This window comes from Lacerta agilis, chromosome 14 (genome assembly GCF_009819535.1).
Source record: "Lacerta agilis isolate rLacAgi1 chromosome 14, rLacAgi1.pri, whole genome shotgun sequence".
In the NCBI taxonomy this organism is placed as follows: Eukaryota; Metazoa; Chordata; class Lepidosauria; order Squamata; family Lacertidae; genus Lacerta; species Lacerta agilis.
In genome coordinates, this window is record NC_046325.1 from 21,374,877 (window position 1) to 21,399,373 (window position 24,497).

General features: G+C 42.9%; 1 protein-coding gene and 1 long non-coding RNA gene across 2 annotated transcripts; one reads left to right on the plus strand and one right to left on the minus strand.

The window, feature by feature from the left end:
- Positions 1–2,779: 2,779 nt before the first annotated feature.
- Positions 2,780–14,098, minus strand: LOC117057637. The gene is made up of 12 exons (XM_033168478.1): positions 14,044–14,098; positions 12,899–12,937; positions 10,805–11,142; positions 10,601–10,651; positions 8,456–8,576; positions 7,104–7,121; positions 6,265–6,336; positions 5,726–5,750; positions 4,513–4,538; positions 3,805–3,905; positions 3,237–3,332; positions 2,780–2,830 (listed from the first exon to the last, which is right to left on the minus strand). The coding sequence occupies exons 1-12, from the start codon at positions 14,072–14,074 to the stop codon at positions 2,819–2,821; spliced, it is 930 nt and encodes a 309-aa protein (XP_033024369.1). The 5' UTR covers positions 14,075–14,098; the 3' UTR covers positions 2,780–2,818.
- Positions 14,099–16,522: 2,424 nt separating this feature from the next.
- LOC117058382 lies at positions 16,523–22,832 on the plus strand. The gene is made up of 4 exons (XR_004427858.1): positions 16,523–16,596; positions 19,163–19,265; positions 21,710–21,781; positions 22,746–22,832. It is a non-coding gene; the product is annotated as an uncharacterized LOC117058382 (long non-coding RNA).
- Positions 22,833–24,497: the final 1,665 nt, after the last annotated feature.

Below are 24,497 nucleotides of genomic sequence, written 5' to 3' on the forward strand. Positions count from 1 at the left end.
GGGATTTGGGACATAATATTCAACTTTCAGTTTGGGAAAAGTTATGGAAAACTGATTTAAATTTCACGGCCTGTTGTACGCTAGAAGGAAATTATATGAAAATGATGTACCGATGGTATTTGACTCCTAGTAAGTTAGCAAAAGTGTTTAACACAAGTACAAATACCTGTTGGGAATGTAAAGAGAAAGAAGCTACCTTTTATCATATGTGGTGGTCGTGTAAGGTAATAAAAGCATTCTGGGAAATGATATATAATGAATTGAAAAAATGTTTAAAATTACTTTTATTTAAAAAAGAAGTTCTTTTATTAGGAATTGTAGGTACCAATACACCAAAGGAGCAGAAAAGACCTTTTATGTATGCAACAACAGCTGCACGGATGCTACCGGCCCAGAGATGGAAAAAAGAAGAAATCCCTACCAGAGAGGAATGGCAAACCAAGCTGATCGACTATGCCAAAATGGCAAAGCTGACTGGAAAGCTCAGAAACCAAGAAGACAAAAACTTCAAGAAAGACTGGGGGGAATTCATAGTTTATTTAGGAGACCAATGTAAACAGATGAAAACACTATGGACAATATGGAGAGAGATATTTCAGTGGTACCTCGACTTACGAATTACTCGACATACGAATTTTTCGACTTACGAATGAAAAAAGTGCCCGCACGCCTATGAATTTTTTGACTTCCAAAGGACACCCATTGGCGGTTTTTAGATGGGGTTTACTCGACTTGCGAATTTTAGATGCAGTTTACTCGACTTACGAATTTTTCTGAATTTTTCGTTTCCAATGCATTCTTATGGGAAAATCGCTTTTTTCGACTTACGAATTTTTCGACCTACGAATGTGCATTCAGAACAGATTAAATTCGTAAGTCGAGCTACCACTGTATATAGATTATGAAATAATATGTAGTCAAAAATATTGACATTAGGACCCATGGAGGGGATGGTGGGAATTCTGGAGATTCAGAGGAATCTCTAAATATGGTATTGTTACAACTTTGCTTTTTAAAAATAAAAAAATATTTTTTAAAAAAAGATTCAGCAGCATATGCAAGCACACAGTTCATTCATTCTAAATCACGATAGACAAAGCAATCTGAATTAATGCAGGGAATGTGCAACTTAGCCCTGTTTATTGCCTTGCTTGCTACAAATCTAGGTCAACACAGCTATGGCTTCTTTCTTCTCTATAATTTGATGTGATTGGCATCCACATGGAAGAGTGTGCTTTCAATGGTGAGGTCAAACTGTTGGAAAGTGACAGCACCTGCTGTGGCTGTGGAAACTGATACCAGGGACACATTTTCCTGCGGTTGTGCTGCCGTAGAGGCTCCATGGTGTTTATTCTCTCTGTGCTCCTCCTAGTGGTTATTCATCCTCTGGTCACTGCTGTGGATGCACAACCTGAATGTCTCCAGGCACTGCAATCACCTGAAAGGAATTCTCATGTGGTGGGGTTAAAGTTGGCAGCCTTCAGGTCACATCTACAGACATTCAATGTACACAACTACATTTACTCTTAGATACTAAGATTGAGAAATTATATGGTTTTACCTCATGGCAATTGTCAAGAGAACACAATGTCATGTTCTCATGGGCTTTCATTCTGGAGATATGTCTCATTGTGACACCACTAAAGGTTTCTTTCGAGCAGGTATAATGGAAAAGTGAGCACAGCCCAAGGTGTACTAGCTGCTTAGAAGGTAGAACAGCACCTGAGCCCTTGAACTAGTAAGCGGTGGCTTTGCAGGATGGCTCCGCTGCCCCCCAACCAGATCCATTGTTGGATGCCTCTTGGAGAAGTCTCCTGCTGGTGGGGAAGCCTATCGGCTCTCTCCACTGGCTGGAATTCAGAATCCAAGCCTGTCTGCAAATACAGACAATCACAAGCAGGCTTGGAAGCAGGACATTCCTGGGGGATAGACAAAGGGGATGGATCACCGGATTACCCCCCCCCCCCCCATTATTAAGCTTTTTTGGTACATGGACATCATTGGTTTCCATATTTGGGGCTGGGCAGGAATTTTCCTACCAGGTCAATTGGCTTTCGCTTGGTGGTTTTCACCTACCTTATAGCAATTGCCACACTTTTGGCAATTAGGCATTGAATAAACCTTACTCTTGGCTTGAGGGGAGGTTGTAACCTTTGCCTAACCCCCTGAAAGAAAGGGCATGCTGTTAAAGGGATTTGGGAGGACTTGCTTCTCTCCAGAAGTCCAGGTGGGGGCTTGGGCCACAGCACTCCTGAAGTTGGCAGTCCTGTGGCAGTATTGCTATTTGTTGTATGTCATAGGACTCCCCTGCCTCTGGGTTGAGTCTACTGGGCTGGAAGTCAACAGTTATAATCAATGCCTATGCCAAACCTCTACATTTGTAATCAATAAAGTCGTGGCCTTATTTCCCCCCAAATATGTTGTCCTGTCTGGTTATTTTATGTGGAGGTAGGGGGGGTTAGACACACTCAATTTCCTTGAAGAAACACACCAACAAGCCCAAATCAATATAATTTTAATTAAACAGTTATATTACAAACCCCTTACTCTTTATTAACAGCTTATGTCTGTAGCTTATGCCTGTGGACCTCTCCTTCCTGGGAACGTATAAAGTTTTTGGTTAACATAATGAATCGGTATAATGAACAACATAAAAACTGTGAGAAGCCTCACAGAATCTGCTGTAAAGAATTGGTAATCTTTGCATGCATAAGTTCAACGTGCAGAATCTTCCATGCAGTAGAAATGAGAATACTTTTGAGGATGTTGAGATTTAGGATTTGGAATAGTTTGTGTTATTAACCCCCACACCCGGAAATCATACTTCTTCCTAGGAAGCAAAACAGAAAACAAAAACACAAAATGAAACTCTATTATTCATATTTCATATGACTATATGAAATCTCAAGCATGTGGATAGAACATTGCCATGTGATTCCCACACACCAACTTTGCACTGACTACATTAGAGATGTTCACAATAGGATATAGTATTAGCGAATCTCTTGTCCATGGGCCTATTAGGCCCCCCAGTCCTCCCCATATGCCCTACACCTGACATCATATATAACATCAGGTGTGAGGCAGATAAAGGCCAGGCACTGCAACACCTGCAAAGCATTGTATACAGATCTTTCCGAGATCATCACAGAGCTATTCAGAAATGAATTGGATTAAAAAATGCATACATATAGATACAAGATGAATTTTAGGACACACTCTGAGAATATACTGACCTCATAGAACCTTCCCAGAGCAGGATGAGCTTCCTGTCTCTTCTTAAAGCTTACTTGGCTATAGGCTGGATGCAAAATTCCTTTGGGTGCCTGTGCCTTGGGGGGGAAAAGTGCCAGATTATATTGGTGCTCTCCTCTTTGAAAACCATGAAACACACCAAATGGTGTGTGTGAGTCAGGGGTGGGGGGAGACATACAGGAGGAGTAACCAATGAGAGGTAAACTACCACCAGCAGACAGGAGCATGCCAGCATGCAGATTTGGAATGCAATCCTATACATGTCCCGAGTGGGGATGGACAACAGGTAAGTGCACATAGGATCACAACCTAAATTCACAAGAGTTGTAAAAGTTAAACATCCACCATTTCTATGTGAATGTGTAGATGCATGTCATAAACAAAAGCAGCTGCTCAGTCAAATCCAGTTTGGACCTAAAAGAGATGGAAACATATGGAAGTACCCACAATGTATCAAAGGTATTGAAAAATACTGTTATAGGTTTGGGGGATCGGTCTGATTAGAATTGCTCTGCAACTCACCGAGACTGCAACATTATGCATACTCACCTGGCAGTAAATCCCACTGAACGGACTGAGGCTTATGTCTGAGTAAACATGCAAGGGATTCTGCTCTGATTCATCATTAAATGAACCAACTGGTTGTCCTTCTGGGGAGAAAAGCAAAAACAGAAAAAGCCTGGGGTTAGCAGTAACAGTTAGGATGAAAATTATAAAACATAATCTGTGACCCTGCCCAATTTAAATCACAGGTGGGCAAGCAGTGGTCTCTATTCTCATTTCCCCCTCAGCCTAGATTGTAACAGGGATAATAGGGATACAGGAGTACCAGTGATGGGACAAGAATTCAAGGAAGGATGTTCTACCATGCAAGAACCCATGTTTGGACATGCTCTTTCCCACTGCATGTTAGTTCCTTTTTCTTATGAGAGAGGGTAGTGGTAGTGGGAAGGAGGGCTCACAAGCTTATTAGGGCAAGTTTTGGCTCTCCTGACATGGTTGAAGACCAGCTTGCATCAATCCAGTTCAGCATGGTCAATGATCAGAGAGCAACAACTGGAGGGCCACAGCTCCCTACCACACAATTCTGCCCATTCATGCTTGCCTTTACAACATGAGGACATAAGGGAATTGAACAGTAGATTCAACTTCCTTTCTTGCTTGTGAGCAAGCATCAGACCTCATACCACTTGATTACATGCTCCAATCTAGACAATACAGGAAGAGAAAGATAGAGATGATAAAGCATATCCTTACGTGTTTGGTTTTCTCTTTCTGGATGTCTGTGGAAAGCAAAGATGTGTGAGATATATAAAGCTGGAGGGGCAGAGAGAGGTTCTCTAGTTTCAAATGTGTATGTGGAGTCAGGGAAGGTGGAGACAGCCTGGCAGCTACCTCAGAGGTGGTTCAGGGGCTCTCAGATGCAGCTGCCGGGCTGCCTCCACCTTCCCCCACCCCAGCAACTATTCCGCCTGGCTGCCTTCAGGTGGTGCAGGAGCTCTGATGCTGAGGTGGGGGCTCCTTCAAACTTCTCCCTTGAGGGGAGAAGTTTAAAGGAGCCTCCAGCCGTGAACCCCTCAATGGAAAGTGTGACAGAGCCTGCACCTCCCCAGGTGAGCAGCCCCAATCCAGCTCCTACTCCCCTGCAAGCAGGAGTGGGGGCGGGGATGGTGATCTCTCAGGGGAGGCTTGGGAGCCGTGGGTGGGCTGTGTGCCATTGCCCTGTGCTTCAGGGCTGCTTCCTGGGGGTGGGGGGTGCCGCTTTGCCGATGGCATTCCCCCTTCCCCCTTCTTTTTGACAGCTCGAGGGAGGCTTCTCCCCCCTACTCCACGAAGCAGCCTAGGAGTGCGGTGGGGCAATGGCGTGCCACCCACCCATGACTCCCAGGCCTCCCCCAGCTGTCAAAACGAAGGGGGAAGGGGGAAAGGCCGCCGGCAAATCGGCGCAGCTCTCCGCTTCCCCGATGGCTCGGGGTAGGCTTGGGAGTTGCAGGTGGGCGGCACGCTGTATGTCACCCCCCTCAGTGATGACTCCCTCCCCCACCCACCCCTTTCTACACTCTTGCTTGTCTGACCCTTCTTAAAAGAGCAGGCGCTTCACTATATGAACTCATTTTTTAAAACATGATTAGATATAGTGCCATACTACATCACTACTTGATAAATGACTGTCTGAATTTACCCATCAAGTTTTGCTACTTCTTCCCCAATTTTATTAGCTACTGTGAGGAATGGAGGAAGTTGTCACTACTTGCAAATGAGTAATTTCTATTTAACCCAGGAGAAGATATGAAAGCATTAGTTCCAGTTACGATATGAAGCAGGTTTAGGCACGACCAATATCCAGAGAAGAAATTGTTGCCCAGAATATGCTGTTCTGAGGAACAAAGCTGCTTTACCATATTTCCTGCATACCGAATCACACTTTACTGAATTGAAGACATGAATGTTAAAGTCTCATTACACCTACCTGGTTGCTCTCCATTGGATTATACCTGAGAGGGATACAGTGTACATTAACCTCTTCATAGCTGCTATGACGTAACACCACGTTGATTATAAGACACATTGAACCATTGCATAAGGGGACAGACATAAATAGGGAAAGTTCTGGACAGCTATTGAAAACTTGCCCCTCCCTGGGACATCATCCCACTTGTTCCTCCAATATCAGGGATAGTAGCGCTCATTCCTTCAACATGACATTTGTTCATTATATATGCACACACCTTACAGTGTGATTGCTGGAGTGGACATGCAGACAGCATGCAGGAACATTATTATGCACATGTTGCCCATCCAGGAGCAATCAAGCAATAAGATGAATGTGTGAACAGTGTCAAGACAGAGACATCATCCACATCCACCACTGCCAGAGAAACAGACTGTGCATTAAGACTATACTGAAGTAAGTTGGTTGTAACATAAATCCTAGCAAGGCAGGATTGCAGAAGGTTTATTTTAGTAGTTAGTTTTAATTATGATTGCTATATTTTGCTTGAACATTACCTCTTTTCTCCAGCACATAAAACAGTGCAGCACAGATAAAGATGGAAGCAGTTGTCATTCCAAATCCTAATGCTAAGGGCAAGGGAAAAATGCATGGATCAACCCACTTTATTCAAAAGAACGGAAAAGCTAAGACAGTGAATAGAGCGCAAAAGGAAACGTGTTATACAATGGTGCATGCATAGTAAAGGTGGATACATCAAGCGACATTCAATGATAGTAAACCCTGAAAGTCTGAATTGGCAAAAAGAACAGTTTTTATTTTCATTTGTTAGATTTATATACTTCCCTTCATCAAAAGATCTCAGGGCAGTTCACTAAGAAGCTGATTTGTCCAGATTTCTGAAATGTGGCATGGAGTACCTACAGTTTGATCATTGTGATTTCAGACATGCCCACTGAAACATGGTTATGATCCAGTGTGTCTGCTGCTGTGGAACTTACAACAGAGCAACTCATGGGATCAACAAGGAGGTTTGCAAGCAAGAGCCTGGTAATAAGTAATAGACATACTAGGCTTTGGGTTGGGGAAACCTCATGTGCAAGGGCTAAATGTCTGGCCCTGGGGGTGTTGCCCAGGCCACAACCCTCACCAGCCCTGCTTTGCATCCTCCTGAGTGATTCTTGGCTGCCTGGAATGTGTTACTGAACTCTAATACTTCTTGTCTGCCTTGGTTGTAGTCAGGTGTGTGTGCATACAAAGATAAAACTCAGATGTGTTGTTCTGCCCATGTTTGCTTTGGGTTTCACCAACCAAATGCATGTGACCCTCCAAAAGTTGCCTCAAAGGGCACATGGCCACATTCACCCCTAGAATACGGTAAATAAAAACTACTTACCTAGGGAAATTTCAAAACCTGTGAATTGAAAGCAAACCGATTATACAAAAATTCTCTCTCCTTTTTGGCTTTTCAAGTTGTAGTGCTTTTTACAAAGTTATAAGAAACAGCATGTCAACCAACCAATCCTCTCATCTCTGATCACTTAGGTTTTATAATCTATGGCTTCAAAATGACCTATGTAATTTCTTTCCTTTTGAGATGAGAATCATCCCTTCATATTCTTCCTGCTAGAGTATCATTGCCTAAGGGATTCTGCATAGGGACTTCTCAGTGGCTTTCAGGAGCCATGGAATAGATAGCAGTCAGGGGCGTTCCTAGCCCCTTGGCCGCCCGGGGCGGGAAGCCAAGAGGCACCCCTGGGGGCGGGGCATCATGACGTGTGCGTGCGTCATGACGCACGTTCACAGCGTGACGCCACGCCCCCAGGAAAAAAGGAAGGAACGTAGCAGGCGCTTGAGAGCGCCCGCTTTGCTCTCCCCCTCCCTTTCGGCTTCTTTCAGCGCCGAAAGGGGAGAAAAAAAGGAAGCGAAGCGGCGCGTTTAAGCGCCGGCTTTGCTTCCCTGGACCCTGCCCGCTTTCTCTTTCGGCAGGGAAGGGGGGGGAGCAAAGCGGGCGCTTAAACGCGCCGCTTTGCTTCCTTTTTTTCTCCCCTTTCGGCGCCGAAAGAAGCCAAAAGGGAAAGGGGGGGAGCAAAGCCGGCGCTTAAACGCGCCACTTTGCTTCCTTTTTTTCGACTCTTTCGGCGCTGGCTGGGCTGCAGAGTCACAGCCTAGCCAGCGCCGAAAGGGGAGAAAAAAAGGAAGCAAAGCAGCGCGTTTAAGCGCCCGCTTTGCTTCCCCCCCTTTCCCTTTCGGCTTCTTTCAGCCGTTCCGTCGCCCCGGGAGCAGCAGCACCGCACACACTGTGCGCTGCTGCTCCCACGGCGACGGAGCGAGCGGCGGTGCGTGGGGGTGACAAGCGGCGGCCCCTCCTGCCACTCCCCACGCACCACCGGTCACCCCGGGAGCAGCAGCACTGCACAGACGGGGTGCTCGCTCGGCCAAGCGAGCACCCCGTCCATGCAGCGCTGCTGCTCCCGGGGTGATGGAGGGAGCGGCGGCGCGTGGGAGTGGCAGGAGGGGCCGCCGCTTGTCACCCCCACGCACCGCTTATCACCCTGTCACTGGGGGCGTACCGCCCCTACCGCCCCTCCCCTATGACGCCCCTGATAGCAGTGCCTGCTGGGCTCTGTGATTCACAGGACTTTTGCATCTTCACCCAGTGATGGAACATCAATTCATCCAATAGCCAAAGAAGGCTTTCAGCAAGAGTCCTGTGGCATTTGGGTTTTAGAGTAAAAACTCACTTACCTAAGGAACCTGCATTATTTGAGGCACCTGTGAATTGGAAAAAAGTGGATAATTGGATAATTGTGCAAGATGTAATTGCATTTCTTACCACTTCTGCTGTAGCTGAGAATTCACTCCATTTCTATGGTAATAATTACATAGGGGTTACTGCCTATTTGAGGATCAGCCAAGGTGTTAAAAAAGATTCACATTTATTACAATATCATTTAGAGCATCTGAAGGGAAGAAATGCCCTTTGTGCTTTCTGCCCAGGAAGTACTGAACTTAATGGATTAGCTGCCGACCAATTTAGGTTGCATTCCTATACCTACTTACCTAGAAGTAAACCTCAATAAATTAATGACACATTTCAGTAGACATTAATAGGATTGTGCTTTAGTCACACTTATTTCCCATTGAAATCCATGTGACAGTCATTATTAGTCTCACTGGTTTCAATGGGAAGTGCAACTAAATTACTCTTGATCCAACCCAAATGTTTACCCCATTTACTGAATATTCAATAAGCCATAGAACAGACCCAATAAAACATAAGCAAGAACTTAAGCAGCACACACATATACAATCAATTATCAGCAGAATCATAAGACTCTATCAAATACCTGGGGGAATAGTTCTAACCCGGAAACAAATGGATGTTAATGATGGTGCCAGGTTAACTTCACTGATGATGGGAGCTTTCGTCCAACATCTTCTGAAGGTTATCAGGTTAGGGAAGGCTGATTTATACCCGTATGACAGATTCAGTGGTGCCACTCTCTTTTTAGTTTACCAGTATATTTAAATCTCTGCTGCTTCTAAAAACACTCTGTCTTTTGTTGTGGTGTAAGACTTTCCAGTAACTTCCCCTTTTCACCATCCATCTTTCAGATATACAGTTCTCAGAGGTTCCTTCAGAACTTTTATTTTCTTCACCTTTGCTCAATGGTATCATGACAGGCTGTGCACCCAGTAACTAACAAGGCTTTCAGCTAAACAGATATGTGTTTATGTATGATTTACTGTACAATGGGCACCTGTAATATGTATGTGACCTGTGGACTTGTTGGATATTGTTGGTAGGCTATATGCGTTTATATATTACTTGTTGTTGTTCAGTCGTTCAGTCGTGTCCGACTCTTCGTGACCCCATGGACCAGAGCACGCCAGGCACGCCTATCCTCCACTGCCTCCCGCAGTTTGGCCAAACTCATGCCAGTCGCTTCGAGAACACTGTCCAACCATCTCATCCTCTGTCGTCCCCTTCTCCTTGTGCCCTCCATCTTTCCCAACATCAGGGTCTTTTCTAGGGAGTCTTCTCTTCTCATGAGGTGGCCAAAGTACTGGAGCCTCAACTTCAGGATCTGTTCTTCTAGTGAGCACTCAGGGCTGATTTCTTTGAGAATGGATAGGTTTGATCTTCTTGCAGTCCATGGGACTCTCAAGAGTCTCCTCCAGCACCATAATTCAAAAGCATCAATTCTTCGGCGATCAGCCTTCTTGATGGTCCAGCTCTCACTTCCGTACATTACTACTGGGAAAACCATAGCTTTAACTATACGGACTATATATTACTAGAGCCACTTTATTTGACATTAAAAATGGACTCATTTCCTATTTGGCTTGTTAAAATATTATCTTTGTCATTGTTTTGTATTTGAATTTCAAACTTAATGATTCTACACATTTTGAAAGTGAAACAGGGCCACTCACATTTAAGGTAGTGGCTTCAGCACACTCTGGGACTTCCCAGGTATGCAGAAGTGGGTATATTTTATATAAAACATGAAATGAGAACTGAGACTATTCATTGCCTTCCAGGACCATGAGGCTGTCAAATCAGCCTCTTGAGCCCCTAACACTTTAAAGTATCATGTAGGGAGAATTATGGTGGGATGACTAGCAGAAACTGTTCCCACATAAACAGCAGTAAAGGCAGGGCTACGGGTAGCAGGGAGGGGCTGTTGCCCCTCAGCTTAAGCATTCTGAAGGATGAGAAATACAAAGGTGTCATTTTACTACTCACAAGCCCTAAGCAGCACTATAAGCCTAATGCTAGGGGCAAGGTTTACCTTAGATACTTTGCTGTGGCTTCATTCCTTCTAATAAGGAGCTAGGATGACCGTGACTCAGTTTGATAGGAGAGTGCATAATTAGCATAATTACCTGGATGTAGCCTGAAATCTTCATTGGAGTCTGTTCTCCAAGACCCCATTTCTTAAAAAAAACAAAACAAAACAGAAATGAGGAGGAGGAATCGGCAGCAATCAAAGTAGTTGAAGCCCGAAGGGAAAAAAACTCAAAGCATTTTGGGTAGCATTAATGTATCACAACAGAAAATTTCCATTCTTCATCCACCAAGAAAATTACAGTGTTTTTTTTTAAAATAGCTATTTCATTTGTAGTTTTCTTACCTGAAACATAAAGGTTCCTGGCATCACTTGGAGAGGAATTATTCTCCTGGTTGTTTTTATCCTTGTTCTGGTACATGCAAGAAAGCTGTCTTGTACTTGCTCTTGATATTTTATATGAGAATTTATATAAAAATATTGCATCCTCTTGCTTCTGACTTTTGATTTCTACCCCGTCTTCACAGAGAATAATTCTGGTAAAAGGAGAGACTGGCGGTATTTGACACTTAACCAAAACTTCATCTGCTTCATCACTGGGTGAGGTTTCCAGAAATATGTTTGGTTTGGTAAGAGTACCTGTAGGAATGAGAAAACAACCCACTTAATTGCATACAAATATGAAAGTTTGTGTAGCGTTCGACTAGTTTATAATTTTCAGTCCATTTCCTGTGCCAGGAATCCATTAAAGACAGAGTATATTTTGTCCAGACAACTCATGATATTGTTTAACATAATATAGGATATAGTTTTAAAATAGGGACTCCAGTCAGGATTTGTACTGTGGTGGGCAGTTCCTCTCTATGTTCTCCTCCCAAACATTCCTCTGGAGCTGCTATTTGCATCAGGAAGAAAGTTCCTGTTCATACCAAATGGAACTTAGCTTCTAATGCAAATAGCAGCTGCTGATAAGTGATATTGGGACCAGGGTGGGGCAGAAGGGTAAACTCCTTCTCCCTGTGTCCCACAATGGGAGCAACACTTACCTGAAGTGTGACAATGAGTACCTTTGTGAGATGAGTACCTTAATTTTTTTAAAAAAATTCACGGAACATGAGTATGATTGTGTACCTTGAATTAGGACACAATTGATATTATTAGCACTCCTCTAATAGTATATTGGCAGTCACCTCTATAGCTATGGTGCAAGAGTTCTTATTAATCAATACTAACTAGTCACGTGTTTCTAATAACCCCCTGCATTGCCATCAGCAGTATGAATGAATGAATCTTTATTTGCATCAGCCACCAGCCATCCCAATAAAAAACAAAACAAAATGCGGTATACAGAGGATAAAGGTAAAAAGTCAATTACATAAAAAACATTTTGGGGGTTTGGGTCAATAGTCAAATAATGGATCTTATTCTAATTGCCCCAGCTAAAAACCTTGCAACCTTTGCTGTCACCTGCTTATCTTGGTCTGCCAAGAGAAAGGACACTGTAACAGTGGTTGGGTTACAAGGAATGGACAATAATAGAGGAGTGATAACCACACTCCTCAAATCTTTATAAAGAGTGCAAGCCAGAAGGACAAGAGCAGTATGTACTGCATGTGCTTGACGAACTGGACTGTGCTCCACAAAAAAACCTAGATAGACAATCCATTCAGATCCTACTCTGTTAGAGGTTCACATAGTCAGTGGCATAGCACGGGTTGCCAGTGCCCAGGGCCATGTAGAGGGAGGGAAATGGATGGAGTATGCCTGTGCATTCAGCTGCCTAACGGCATCCACATTACCCAAGAGATTGAGCCACAGAGATAAGAAGAGTCGTTCTATTGTCTGGAGAGGTCACTTCTGGTTTGCATGTAGAAGCCGTTTTCAAAGGAGCCCAGTGACAGAAGAACACAGCTGTATTGAAGCAGCACCAGTGTTGAATTTTTGTGCCCTTAACAATTTTGTGCCTGGGGCACCCACCCCTGTGCCCCACCATGCTACACCACTGCACATAGTACTGCTCAGAAACAAGCCCCTCTAGACCAAACTACAAGTGTGCCAGTCTGTTAAACATATGTACATCTAGTTTGGTTCTTAGCTGCCTTCAAATATCTACATAGAGGGAAGGCCCTTTAAATATACTTCTACTGGATGAGCTATTTGCACACCAAAAAACAGTCCTTACAAAACTAAAGCTGTTTTTCCTGTCTGTCTAGGGTCCAAGTCACATGTTACCCTTTTAAGGAGGCAGCATCCATTTCCCAAACTTCCCACATCTACCTATATATTAATAGGAGAATAGTGGCAAAGAGGTGGTGTGGAAATAGCAGTGAGGTGGAAAAGCACCCCCCTTTTTTGCAAAAAGGTAAACACCTCCCACAATGACAGCAACACTTACCTGGGGTGGGACAAGTCTGTTGCCTTGTGAGATGAATACCTTTAAAATTAAACATACCATACCATTATAAGCTTTTAGTAGCAAGGAAATATTGATTTTGACCTCTTTGAAAGGCAGCAGTGTTATTCAGATGCACAAATCCTTGAGAATATTTAGATTTGCACCTCAAATAAAGACTTACATTACTCTGAAATCACCACTCAATATATGATGCAAAAATACTGTGATATCATTTATTTTCCCATTTCCCATTGTTGTTGTTTAGTCGTTTAGTCATGTCTGACTCTTCGTGATCCCATGGACCAGAGCACGCCAGGCACTCCTGTCTTCCACTGCCTCCCACAGTTTGGTCAGACTCATGTTGGTAGCTTTGAGAACACTGTTCCCATTACTATGCAGTAAAATTATTATGAACATTTGGGGGAGCTTGGAATATGACACTGGAGTGTTTGTTAAAGACCTCTTCACTACTGTAGCACTTTGCACACACAAAAATGAGATTGTACAATAATCTCCACTCACAGTTTTCCAGCAATTGCTTTTTGTATCCAAGTCCTTGGATGACTGACAAAGATGGGAAATGGTGTGTGTGTGTGTGTGTGTGTGTGTGTGTGTTTAGTTTGTTATGCATCTTTGTGTTTTTATATTGTAAACTGCGCTCTGATCCTTGGATGATGGACAGTTTATAAAACAAACAAACAAACAAACAAACAAACAAACAAACAAAAGCTGAAGAATGTTTCAGCATGCTGGTAAAATATTGTAGTTCATGCAGATTTGGCAAAGGAATTTAGCAACTCTGGAAAAGTGCCTCTTTTTCATTATAATACTGACTATCATATAATTCCATTTTATAAAATGCTCCAGGCACCAGTTGACTAGATAAATAAACACAATTATTTATAGTTACAGGTAGGTAGCCGTGTTGGTCTGCCATAGTCAAAACAAAATAAAATAAAAAATTCCTTCCAGTAGCACCTTAGAGACCAGCTAAGTTTGTCCTTGGTAAGCTCATACCAAGAACAAACTTAGTTGGTCTCTAAGGTGCTACTGGAAGGAATTTTTCATTTCATTTTAATTATTTATATTATATTATAAATCACACCACTTTAAATAGATCACCTGTTAACCCTTAATATACTCACAGCAAAGGCAGAGCCCCAGCAGAAGTATCATTACAAATATAGCAGTAGTTCCTTTTTGCGCAAACCGGACAGAGGTTTCTGCTGCTCACACAGAATTTCCTACGGTTCAGAATGAGTTGCTTTGTGCGTAGCACACCATTCCCAGTTCCTAATTTGCATGAAAGTTTGAAACGGAAGCAGTACACTTAATATGGATCTGCAGTTTATATGCCTCTGTACCGCACAATAACATTTGGCCAACCACATATTAAATAGTGGCATCTACGCTGGCTTGGTCATGTCCACAGAATGGAAATGGCAGTACAGTATCTCTAAGGATGTGCTCTGGAGGGATCTGGCTTCAGGCACCAGGTCCATTGACAGACCAACTCTGCATTACAAAGATGTCTGCAAACATGACATGAAGGCTGGCAACACTGGCCCCACCATGTGGGAATCCTTGACTTTCCCGAGAGTTAGCCCCATTGAATTCAGTAGGGCTTTCTTGTGGGTAGAGACACAGTTGCTTGCACTGTTTACTGACAAGCTCCCCCCCCCTCATTCTCACCCCACAATTATAGGTATGACTTTGGGGGTTTGTATAATGTGTAACTTACCTATTTGGGTATAGCGGCACTCTGAAGTATAGGAACAAAACAGAAAGGTTTAGGATAGTCAACAGTTTAGTCACAACTACCCAACCTCCCATTTCATCATAAGGTGGCCAGTTAAATTTTCCACCTTCCATTTCCCCTGTTGTGGCACAGAAGGCAAAGCCCCTGTCTCATTAATCTCTGCCTTTTTATCACAAGGAGTGGGGCAGCAAGCAAGCAAAGAGAGAACCTCCTTTTAAAAAAAACACTTCCTTTTTTAAATGGAGGGAAACTGTTTAAGGGGAACCAGCAACGTAAACACCAGAAAATGCAAGAGCAGTAGGAGGGAAGAAGCAGCAGCACATTGGGAAGTGGAGGACTGGGTGAACAAATGTGTGAGAAATAAAGGAGTGAGGGGAGAATTGGGGAGAGGTCAGGGGTAAGGAGGAGAAAACGGGGAACGTAATGAGGGGAAAGCAGAAGGTGGCCAGCCATGGAGCACCCTGGCCTAGTGTTTCCTGCCTAGGAATGGGGGAAGAATTCAATTCAGTTCACATTTAAAGGCGAACCTACCAAATTCATGCTTTCTGAAACAATATGAGAACCACAGCACAGGCATTCTTTCAAATTTACTCTGCTCCGAATTTTGCCATGCAGTTCTGCAGCCAAATAATGTGTACAAATATGCTAACACTGAGGTAAAATGTGAATAAAAATACATATATATTAGTGAATATAACATTAGAACGTTGTTTGATGCTGTCCTGGCTTCTACTTCATGGGTTTCCTGGTACTGGGCTGGTTGGCTGCATCTGCCCAAGCTGGGCAGTCTCTGAGGGCACAAGAAAGAATTCATGCCTCAGGGGAGGGTGAATGGAGCAGGCATAGGCAGTCAGGGACAGTGTTTTCCTGGCATGTGAGGAAGTGTTAAGAGAGCCTTGGAGTAACAGTGCCTTCTATAATTGTAGTGTGGCAGTGAGCAAATAGAAAGTTAAATTTCTTTTTCCAGCTCCCCATATAATATTACTCCAAATCAATTAAAAAACCAAGTTATCAAAAATGTCCTAATGTACTTGATAAACTAGGGGATGTGGGTGGCACTGTGGTCTAAACCATAGAGCCTAGGGTTTGCTGATTGGAAGGCTGGCAGTTTGAATCCCCGCGATAGGGTGAGCTTCCGTTGTTCGGTCCCAGCTCCTGCCCACCTAGCAGTTTGAAAGCACATCAAGTGCAAGTAGATAAATAGGTACCGCTCCAGTGGGAAGGTAAACGGTGTTTCCGTGCACTGCTCTGGTTCACCAGAAGTGGCTTTGTCATGCTGGCCACATGACCCAGAAGCTGTCTGCGGACAAACACCGACTCCCTCAGCCTATAGAGCGACATGAGCGCTGCAACCGGAGTTGTCTGCAACTGGACCTAATGGTCGGGGGTACCTTTACCTTTACCCGATAAACTACTGAGTACAATTTGACATGAGGACAACATATCTGGAAAGTTGGGGGGCAGCTTCAATCCTTAGCAAAAGGGACCCCTTAGGTAACTAACCTGTGTTCTTCTAACTGTTCCTGAGCAACTTTCATCACCCTCATCCATACTGGCCAGAACTGGTGAAAGTTGTGCTGCTGCAACATGTGGAGTGCCACAGCACAGTGTCTGCAATTGCAAATGTGGACACAGGCCCACAAGGCTCTCTGTTCAAACACAAGCCACCCATCATAATGACAGGTGGTTTCTGCTAGCATATTTTCTCAGTTACAAACCAGTTTCATGTGTGTTCTTGCAAACAAAGATCTGTGTACAATAGCTGGATGGTTAATATGTAATCCTTAAGTTTTCCTGGTCAACGTTCAAGTCATGTTGTGCTTTATGATTTCTCTACTCTCACTTTCATTTGTGCCACAGTAATATGCGGGTTGAATGCAATTCTCGTTTCAGTAGTTGGGGACTGAACTTTGGGATTACTTCTAATGCTCAGGAAAAGGTACATTTCCTTTGTTGCTTTTCTCTCTCCAAATAATATGAAAATGGGTGATATATGGTTTAAAAGGGGGGTGGGCGGTGAGCAGTTCATGAAATATTTTTGGATTATGACCTGTTTCTTTGTCTCCCTCCCATTATATGCAAGTTAGTTCACACACCCTTGGATATTAAATTGTGTCACTGACTGAACTTTCGCCCTCCTGGTAGTTTATGGGACTACTAAAAAAACCATGGTATCAACAAGAATGCCCTGCATGAAAAATGCAAGGCACATTTTTAGCACTTGAGAAGGTAATAGATTGTATTATAATTCTACTGGGGAAATTGTTAAATGTGGTTATGGTTACATACTCTGGTTGTATATGCATCACTGGCTTAAAATGCGGCTATGTCATTCTTTTTCTCATTTCAGTTTGAAGCTGGTCTAAGGGAAAAAAACATCAAAATGTAGCATTTCAAAAGGAAGTTCAGGGTAGATCTATATTGTGGTTAAAGTTTCATGTACACGGCTTTTCACACCATCTGTGGGAGTGCACTGGGTGCAGGCAGATTAATCAGAAGTGTGCACCAGCCTTGTTGCACTATTTGTGTGAGTGACCTCTTTTTTGTAAAATGGGTTGTGTTTGTCTTATTTTTGCTTACACCATTTTCTTAACAGATGGAGATGATTGAGATGGTGATGATGATTTTATATATAAAAGCTTCCCCCACATTTCTTATAGCAGTTCATCTTCAGTAAAAAAAATTGATCCAGCCAGGTAGAAAGGCAGATAGCAGTGGTAGTTATAGTTGTACAAAATAGGTTAAATGTGCTCTTCCTTAATTTTGAACAGAATTTATTAGCATTTTCATAATATAACACAAACCCAACCCCACACCTACAAATACAAAAACAAATACAAATACACATAATGTCAGGATTCTTCTTCTTATTTGTATATCTTACAAAAAAAAAATTCTACTTCTGAATCTTGACGTTTGACTTCCCCCGCCTTTTCACCTTCGGTTTTAAATCAATATACTATTTCCTTAACAACTTTTCTCTATAAAAAAATTAACTTTACTTGAAAATAACACAATTATCTTGATCTTTTTATTATAACCTAAATCTTAACCAAATATTCTTATAACTAAACTTATTTCTTCTATCCTTTATCATGCTGCTTTTGACTTAAGATTCAATATCTCCTTACTTATTTAAAATAAACTTATAATTAACAGACTTCACACTCCGATCTCGGATACCATGACAGACCATTTGGATTATACATTTAATACTTCAACCCACTCCCCCTCTGTCCATTGTCTTTTTCTGTCTTTCACCAGAACCGGATCTCCAATTATCTTCTTCTGAATGTCCACAGATCCAGGCATTCACAACAAACCTAGCATCGAGCTTCAGGGTGTTCATCACTTCCTTTCTGGGCTCCTCCGTACCTTTGTACCATACTTCTTCTTCTTGTAGAAATCTTAATTCCATGTCCCTTGCCCCCGAGCTGCCACCTCGGAGTCTGGATATTATAAATTTTCCCGTTCCAGGGCTGCCACCCCCAGAAATCGGTTCCTTTTCCCGGAGTTGCCCAGCCATTTCGAACCATCCTTCAAGCACCCCTCCCAGCTCTTTGCCAAGGATTGATTCCATTGTATAAAACTTTTGAAAAGCCTCCTCTGTGGAAAGTGAGTCCTTTTTATTTATAATTCCACTCAAAACTTGCAGTTTCCGATTAAGCAGTTCCAGCTTCAAGACAGTGAGCATTTCCTCATCCTTTAAACCAGAGTTCAATACCAGTGCAAACACAAAGTCCAGCATTTTAGAAGGGAGGGTGAGTGTCAGATTTCAGTTCCTGTCTCTTCCTTCCTTTGTTTCAATTTTTTCCCACGACAGTCCAAGTCGTCGCCATTTCTCTGAAGCCGGAGTATAAAGACCAAAACTTCAAATGGAGATATTTTTTCCCCAGTTAACCCCCGAAGGGAAATCTCAGCAGTCTCAGTTTTCAAATTCCAGATACTTTCTATCGATTGTTGTAGCAGCAGTCACTTAAACGGTTAATTTCTTTCATCTCCCGAAGGGAGGGAGGCGGGCTGCCTTTCTTCTTTCCCCCAGGTCATTCCAAGAATACAAAGAGTCAATCAAATACTCACAGCCACTGGGTTCTTATCAGCTCGTTAAAGACAGGTAGAACTTAGACGCTCATCACAGGCTTTGTCGCCGCATTTACATCCCGGTTGGGGCATGTCCCCTATAGTCCGGCTCCGTCGTCCCTTCACCCCAGGGTTCGGAGCCACAACGGGCACAGCCGGGGAGCCCAGGGTGCGGGACGCTCTTCCCGCACCCCAACCGGAGCCCCGCTTTGCGGTAGCAGGGCTCCTAACCCCCGGGATGGACTGGGTGCTTCGCAGCCGAAGCAGCCCACGACCACCCGCAATGGCGTCGCCGCCGGAAGTCCGTGCTCTTCCTTAATTTTGAATCAGATTGGCTGCTTTTGCATTTGCATGAATGTTGCAGACAGTCATTTCATGTTATTGGCACATATTTATTTTTGCTGGCATTGTTGCTGTTATTTCAGATCAGAACAGCCTGAAGAGGAACAAGAGACATGGCTCTCCTGGAATGTATAATTTTTGCTTCCTTCTGTGCTGTAATCCTGGGAACACCAATGTCTTTATTAGGTAAAAGGTCCAGAGAAACACCAGAAATGTGCTGTATCGTCATAGACTTGGTAAAGTATACTTAAATGCAGGCTATGAACCAGAACTTCATATGTGCTTGAGGCTCCTGTTGCTTCATAGCTGATGGATTCCTACAAATAAATGGGCCTTTTCCACAAGTCCCATCAAGGAAGCCTTACTTGTATATATCAGGTTACCAGAATCAGGAAATGTGTGCCTGCTTTGGGGGCTATGCTCCTATTACAGATGCTGAGGGAATCCAAACAACTAAATCTATATGTTTTTGTAGTTCAGGATCAACTTTAAATCTCACCGGGAACTTTAAACTTTTTTTAAAAAAGTGTTTATTTGTGACTCCCTGTTGAAGTCATTAAGAGACAAAATACAAACGACATTATTCACACGTGCACATCCAAAAAGTGTGCTTATACAGGTCTCATTTCATTTGAAGCAGCAGCAGCAGCAGCTGCAGTGTTTCATATCACAATCTTCATTATGAGGGGAGGGAATGGGACTTGCGAAAGTTGGGGTCTGCTAATCAAACTTTAAATTGCCCCAGGCACTGCTGATGTCAATAAGATTCTGTAGACAGGAGATCCAAAACATTGTTTTATTCAATTGAATAAGGATACAGAAGAAGGTTGGCCGGTCACGAGGACTCCTGCATCAGGCTTTTAAAACTGTGTTTCCCCTCTGTCTCCCCCTTTGTCCCTCCCCTAATATATATTGGTTAAGAACTTGCAGCTGACAATGCCCAGTTCATGGTCTGCTCCTTCTGCTCCTTGACATGTGCCCCCCCACCAGTCACATACAGTCACATACATCCCATGTACATTTAAATTAGTAATTTAAGGATAAGGGGTGTGTCTTTTAATATTCACTTTCTTAACTCAGCACCTGCTAATTCTCCTTATTATCTTGGATTGTAAATCTTTCACTCTTAGGCACCTCTTGGCTATCTACAGGCCTTGAGCAATAAAATGACTCCAGGGCTTGCCTATCAGAAGGTTGCCAGTTTGAATCCCCATGTCGGGGCGAGCTCCTGTTGTTCGGTCCCTGCTCCTGCCAACCCTGCAGTTCAAAAGCACAAAGTGCAAGTAGATAAATAGGTACCACTCCGGTGGGAAGGTAAACAGCTTTTTCGTGTGCTGCTCTGGTTCGCCAGAAGCGGCTTTGTCATGCTGGCCACATGACCCAGAAGCTGTACGCCAGCTCCCTCAGCCAGTAAATTGAGATGAGCACCACAACCCCAGAGTCGTCTGCGACTGGACCTAATGGTCAGGGGTCCCTTTACCTTTAACAAATAGACAAAGGGAGAAATTCAACTTCAAAAGGCCAGATTGATGTTGGAAGCCGCCCAGAGTGGCTGGGGAAATCCAGCCAGATGGGCGGGGTACAAATAATAATAATAATAATAATAATAATAATAATAATAATAATAATAATAATAATTTAGCATAACACTTGATAGTTTCTCCAACAGGGAAACAGAGACAGCAAGCACAATTTTATACAGAAGCGAATATAGATGGTTATTTTATATAAAAACAGGATCAATAATCATTTCTGATCCCACACCAACTCCTTCCCAACCAGACTTGAAGGTGTTTTTTTGCAACACCTTCAGGAACAAACAGAACCAATTGGAGGGGTGGGGACTCAAGGGTAAACTGTTTTGAAGTCCTTGATCTAGAGCACATTCTGGATTATTTACATGGCTGCATTATTTACAAAATTAAAAAAAAGTCATTTGGAACTTTTTTTGGGGTAAAAAAAAAATGAAGAACACATCCTGGAAAGAACTGGAAAGAAATGTCTAAGGCAAGATTTTCCCCACAGCAAGTTAGAATTAGTGAAGAGGGCAAGAATCTGCAGCTCACGTCAACAGACACATAAAACAACACTGTCTATAACTGCTGGCCACAGCAACTGAAGTCAATGCCAACCACTGCAATAAGATAGGCTCACAATACCTCCCAAGACTGCTCTGCAACTCATATGGGGTCCACATATCACAAGGGGCGCAAGGCACCTATTCTGACAGGGGGTTCCCACACTTTGAACTACACTTTGAAGTACAAAGTACACTTTGGAGCTGACTGCATGCAAAGCCCATTTTCTACCACAAGGTGTTGTAGCAGGATTTTAAAGGTTTCTATTGGTGATGAAGCCAGTGTGGTGTAGTGGCTAAGAGCAGTGGACTCGTAATCTGGTGAACTGAGTTCGATTCCCCGCTCCTCCACATGCAGCTGCTGGGTGACCTTGGGCTAGTCACACTTCTCTGAAGTCTCGCAGCCCCACTCACCTCACAGAGTGTTTGTTGTGGTGGAGGAGGGGAAAGGAGATTGTTAGCCACTTTGAGACTCCTTAGGGTAGTGATAAAGCGGGATATCAAATCCAAACTCTTCTACTCATTTCTATATTTTTTTCTTTGTTTTCTGAAGCTCCATCTGGAGGTTTAAGGGCATCACATAATGAAAGACAATTTCTAAATACCTTAAATCTCTCTGCTTCAGGTAATGATGACTACTCTATCCTGTGTGGGGAGAGTGGGGGAGGGCACATCTTATGATATATGTAAAATTACATTCAATAGTATTTGAAGTGATTAAATAAATAATGTAAGTTACAAATTGCATATTAAAACATATACAGTGGTACCTCGGGTTAAGAACTTAATCCGTTCTTGAGGTCCATTCTTAACCTGAAACTGTTCTTAACCTGAGGTACCACTTTAGCTAATGGGGCCTCCCGCTGCCGCTGCACTATTTCTGTTCTCATCCTGAAGCAAAGTTCTCAACCTGAGGTACTATTTCTGGGTTAGCGGAGTCTGTAAGCTGAAGCGTCTGTAACCTGAAGTATCTGTAACCCGAGGTACCACTGTATTAAGGAAAGTAAATACAAAAATATTTGTATTAGGGAGATTAATGCACAGAAATAGATTATATTAGGTCAACTTTTGTAAGGAAAAATGCACAAGAATCTGCACAAATTCTTGTGCTGATTATCTATCTATATATCTCCAGCTGTCCAAAACAAACTGATGAGAAAATGGCCCAAAGGGAAGATTTGAGAAATGAGAAATGAGAAACTAAGAGAAAGTGAGTCTGCCCTTAGCCACGGTCTACATATTTAAACATGTAATGTCCCATAATGTGAGACATGGTAAAATCTATTGGGATGAGCAAAGAAATTTGCTTCTGCTTGGGCCAAGCCGTTATGCTGTGTTAACTGCCCCATATAATGATGTAGGATACACAGAAAATGAAAATATGGGGCAAAGAAGCCTAGAAAGATGTAATTCATTTACTACCTTCTTTATTGTGTTTTTATTATTCTGTTGGGAGCTGCCCAGAGTGGCTGGGGAAACCCAGCCAGATGGGTGGGGTATGTATGTATGTATGTATGTATGTATAAATAAATAAATAAATAAATAAATATTATTATTATATTGACTTCTTTGACATTTCTGTTTTGCAGGAAGCTCTACCTCATATTGCTCTGCTTGGAACCCTGTTTCCTGGACACTGCTGGCAGTAGCCATCATAGCTTTTCTTGCTTTCATTGCCACATGGATTTATTTATGTTTAGGTAAATATATGTTTGGTAAAAGGAGTGGGATTTCCTCAATTCCCCCTTTGTTTACAGGTGGGAAATCATGGTTAGGTCTTTAAGTTTAGTTTCAGAAGTTGTTAATGAACCCTCAAAATGACGCCATAAATGTCTCAGAGGGAGAATGCAGAAGTATTCACCATGAGCAAATTGCATCTTCTTTTAAAACTTGCCTCTCTTTTTTAAAAGACGTTCTGAAGCTGGGGTGTGTGGGGTGGGATAGGAATCCCTATTCCAGTTCACTTATTGGTTTGCCAAAATGACTCCGCTCGCAAATTTCTTGTCCCTTTCATTCATGTTGCATTGCGAGCTTGGTCAAAATGCTTCTCAAATTTGGCTGAACCAGTGCAGCAAAATGAATGAATAGCAGTCTTTCATGAAAATAAGGTGTATTTGTGTCATCCATTGTTTCTATGATTTTTTTAAATGTATCAATGACTCATACTTTGAAGGACCCGGTTTTGCAAAATATTGTAAGCTCCCATTCAGTTCCATTTACAAATAAGTATCTGATGCTCCCTTGTTTGGTATTTGTTTCTGATTCTCCCTAAAGGAGCTTCGTGGCTCAGTCCCACTTTGCCTTGTTGCCCCTCCCTTACACCTACAGTCCACATATCCCCCAGGCTGAATTGCCTCTCCCAGTTCAGCTCCATGCTGAAGACAACCAAACTACAGACCTATTTGTTCTCTTCAGCTTTACAAACTCCAAGGCTTATGCCTATGCAGCTGCACAACCCTCATCCTTGCCTGTTTTGAGGCAGGTTGGGCGAAAGCTGAGGGGAGGAATAGGATGGCCAACCTGTCTTTTCTCTACCACTTTTGGAGAAATGTGCCTCCCTTTGCTCTGCTGCATTTAGACTACCATGATTCTCAGATGTGGCACACCCTCCTAAAAATATAGCATAATAATATCCATCTTCTTATCCTGTATTTGTAATGGAAAACATAGAGCCCATTTCACCCATAAACATGCATTGCCTTTCTGTGTTCATTTTCCAGTGAAATGTAAGAATTCACAAAGTATAGGTGGTGAAGAAAGCAGAAGAATAATACCAGGTGAGGTTCCTGCTTGAGTTAATCTAATGATGGGCTTCTGGATATTTATGTATGTACATTTATGCTTTAAAGCACTGAAAACCAGCACCGCTGTACAGTGATTAAAGCGAAAGCAAAGCTGTGCATGCAAACTTCCATTCAGATTTGAAACAGAAAGTACCATTAGAAGGAAGTGTATAGGGGAAGGAGGATTAGTCCTGAAAAAAGGCAGAGGAATTGTTGTGGTTAGGAAGGGGGCTGGGGGCAAGCAGGCAACGATTCAGATGCACCTGATCCAATCTCCCCAGACCAACGTTGTACATCACAGTACACCTTCTGAACCCAAGTCCTCTCAGGCATTTTAGTGGTGATGAGGGAATTTCCCCTTGCCAATGAAAGGAACTTTTGTGGAGGGAATCAGATGGTGTACAGCACAGGACATATTATCCTCCCAGCTGAACTGCCTCTCTCGCTTCTGCTCCATGCAAACCACAGGCCGGTTTGTTCTCTTCAGCTTTATGAATTCCCAAGTCCAGGCTGACTGAAGGCTTGTACCTGTGCAGCTGCACACTTCTCATTTTGAGC

Excerpts from the sequence above, each read along its gene's own strand:
- LOC117057637 (XM_033168478.1), bottom strand. The coding sequence starts at position 14,074 with ATGATACTTCTGCTGGGGCTCTGCCTTTGCT. Across the intron at positions 11,143-12,898 it reads ACAGACTTGTCCCACCCCAG|GTACTCTTACCAAACCAAAC; the intron begins GTAAGTGTTGCT and ends TCATTCCTACAG. Across the intron at positions 5,751-6,264 it reads TTATGTGCTGGAGAAAAGAG|GTATAATCCAATGGAGAGCA; the intron begins GTAATGTTCAAG and ends TATCCCTCTCAG.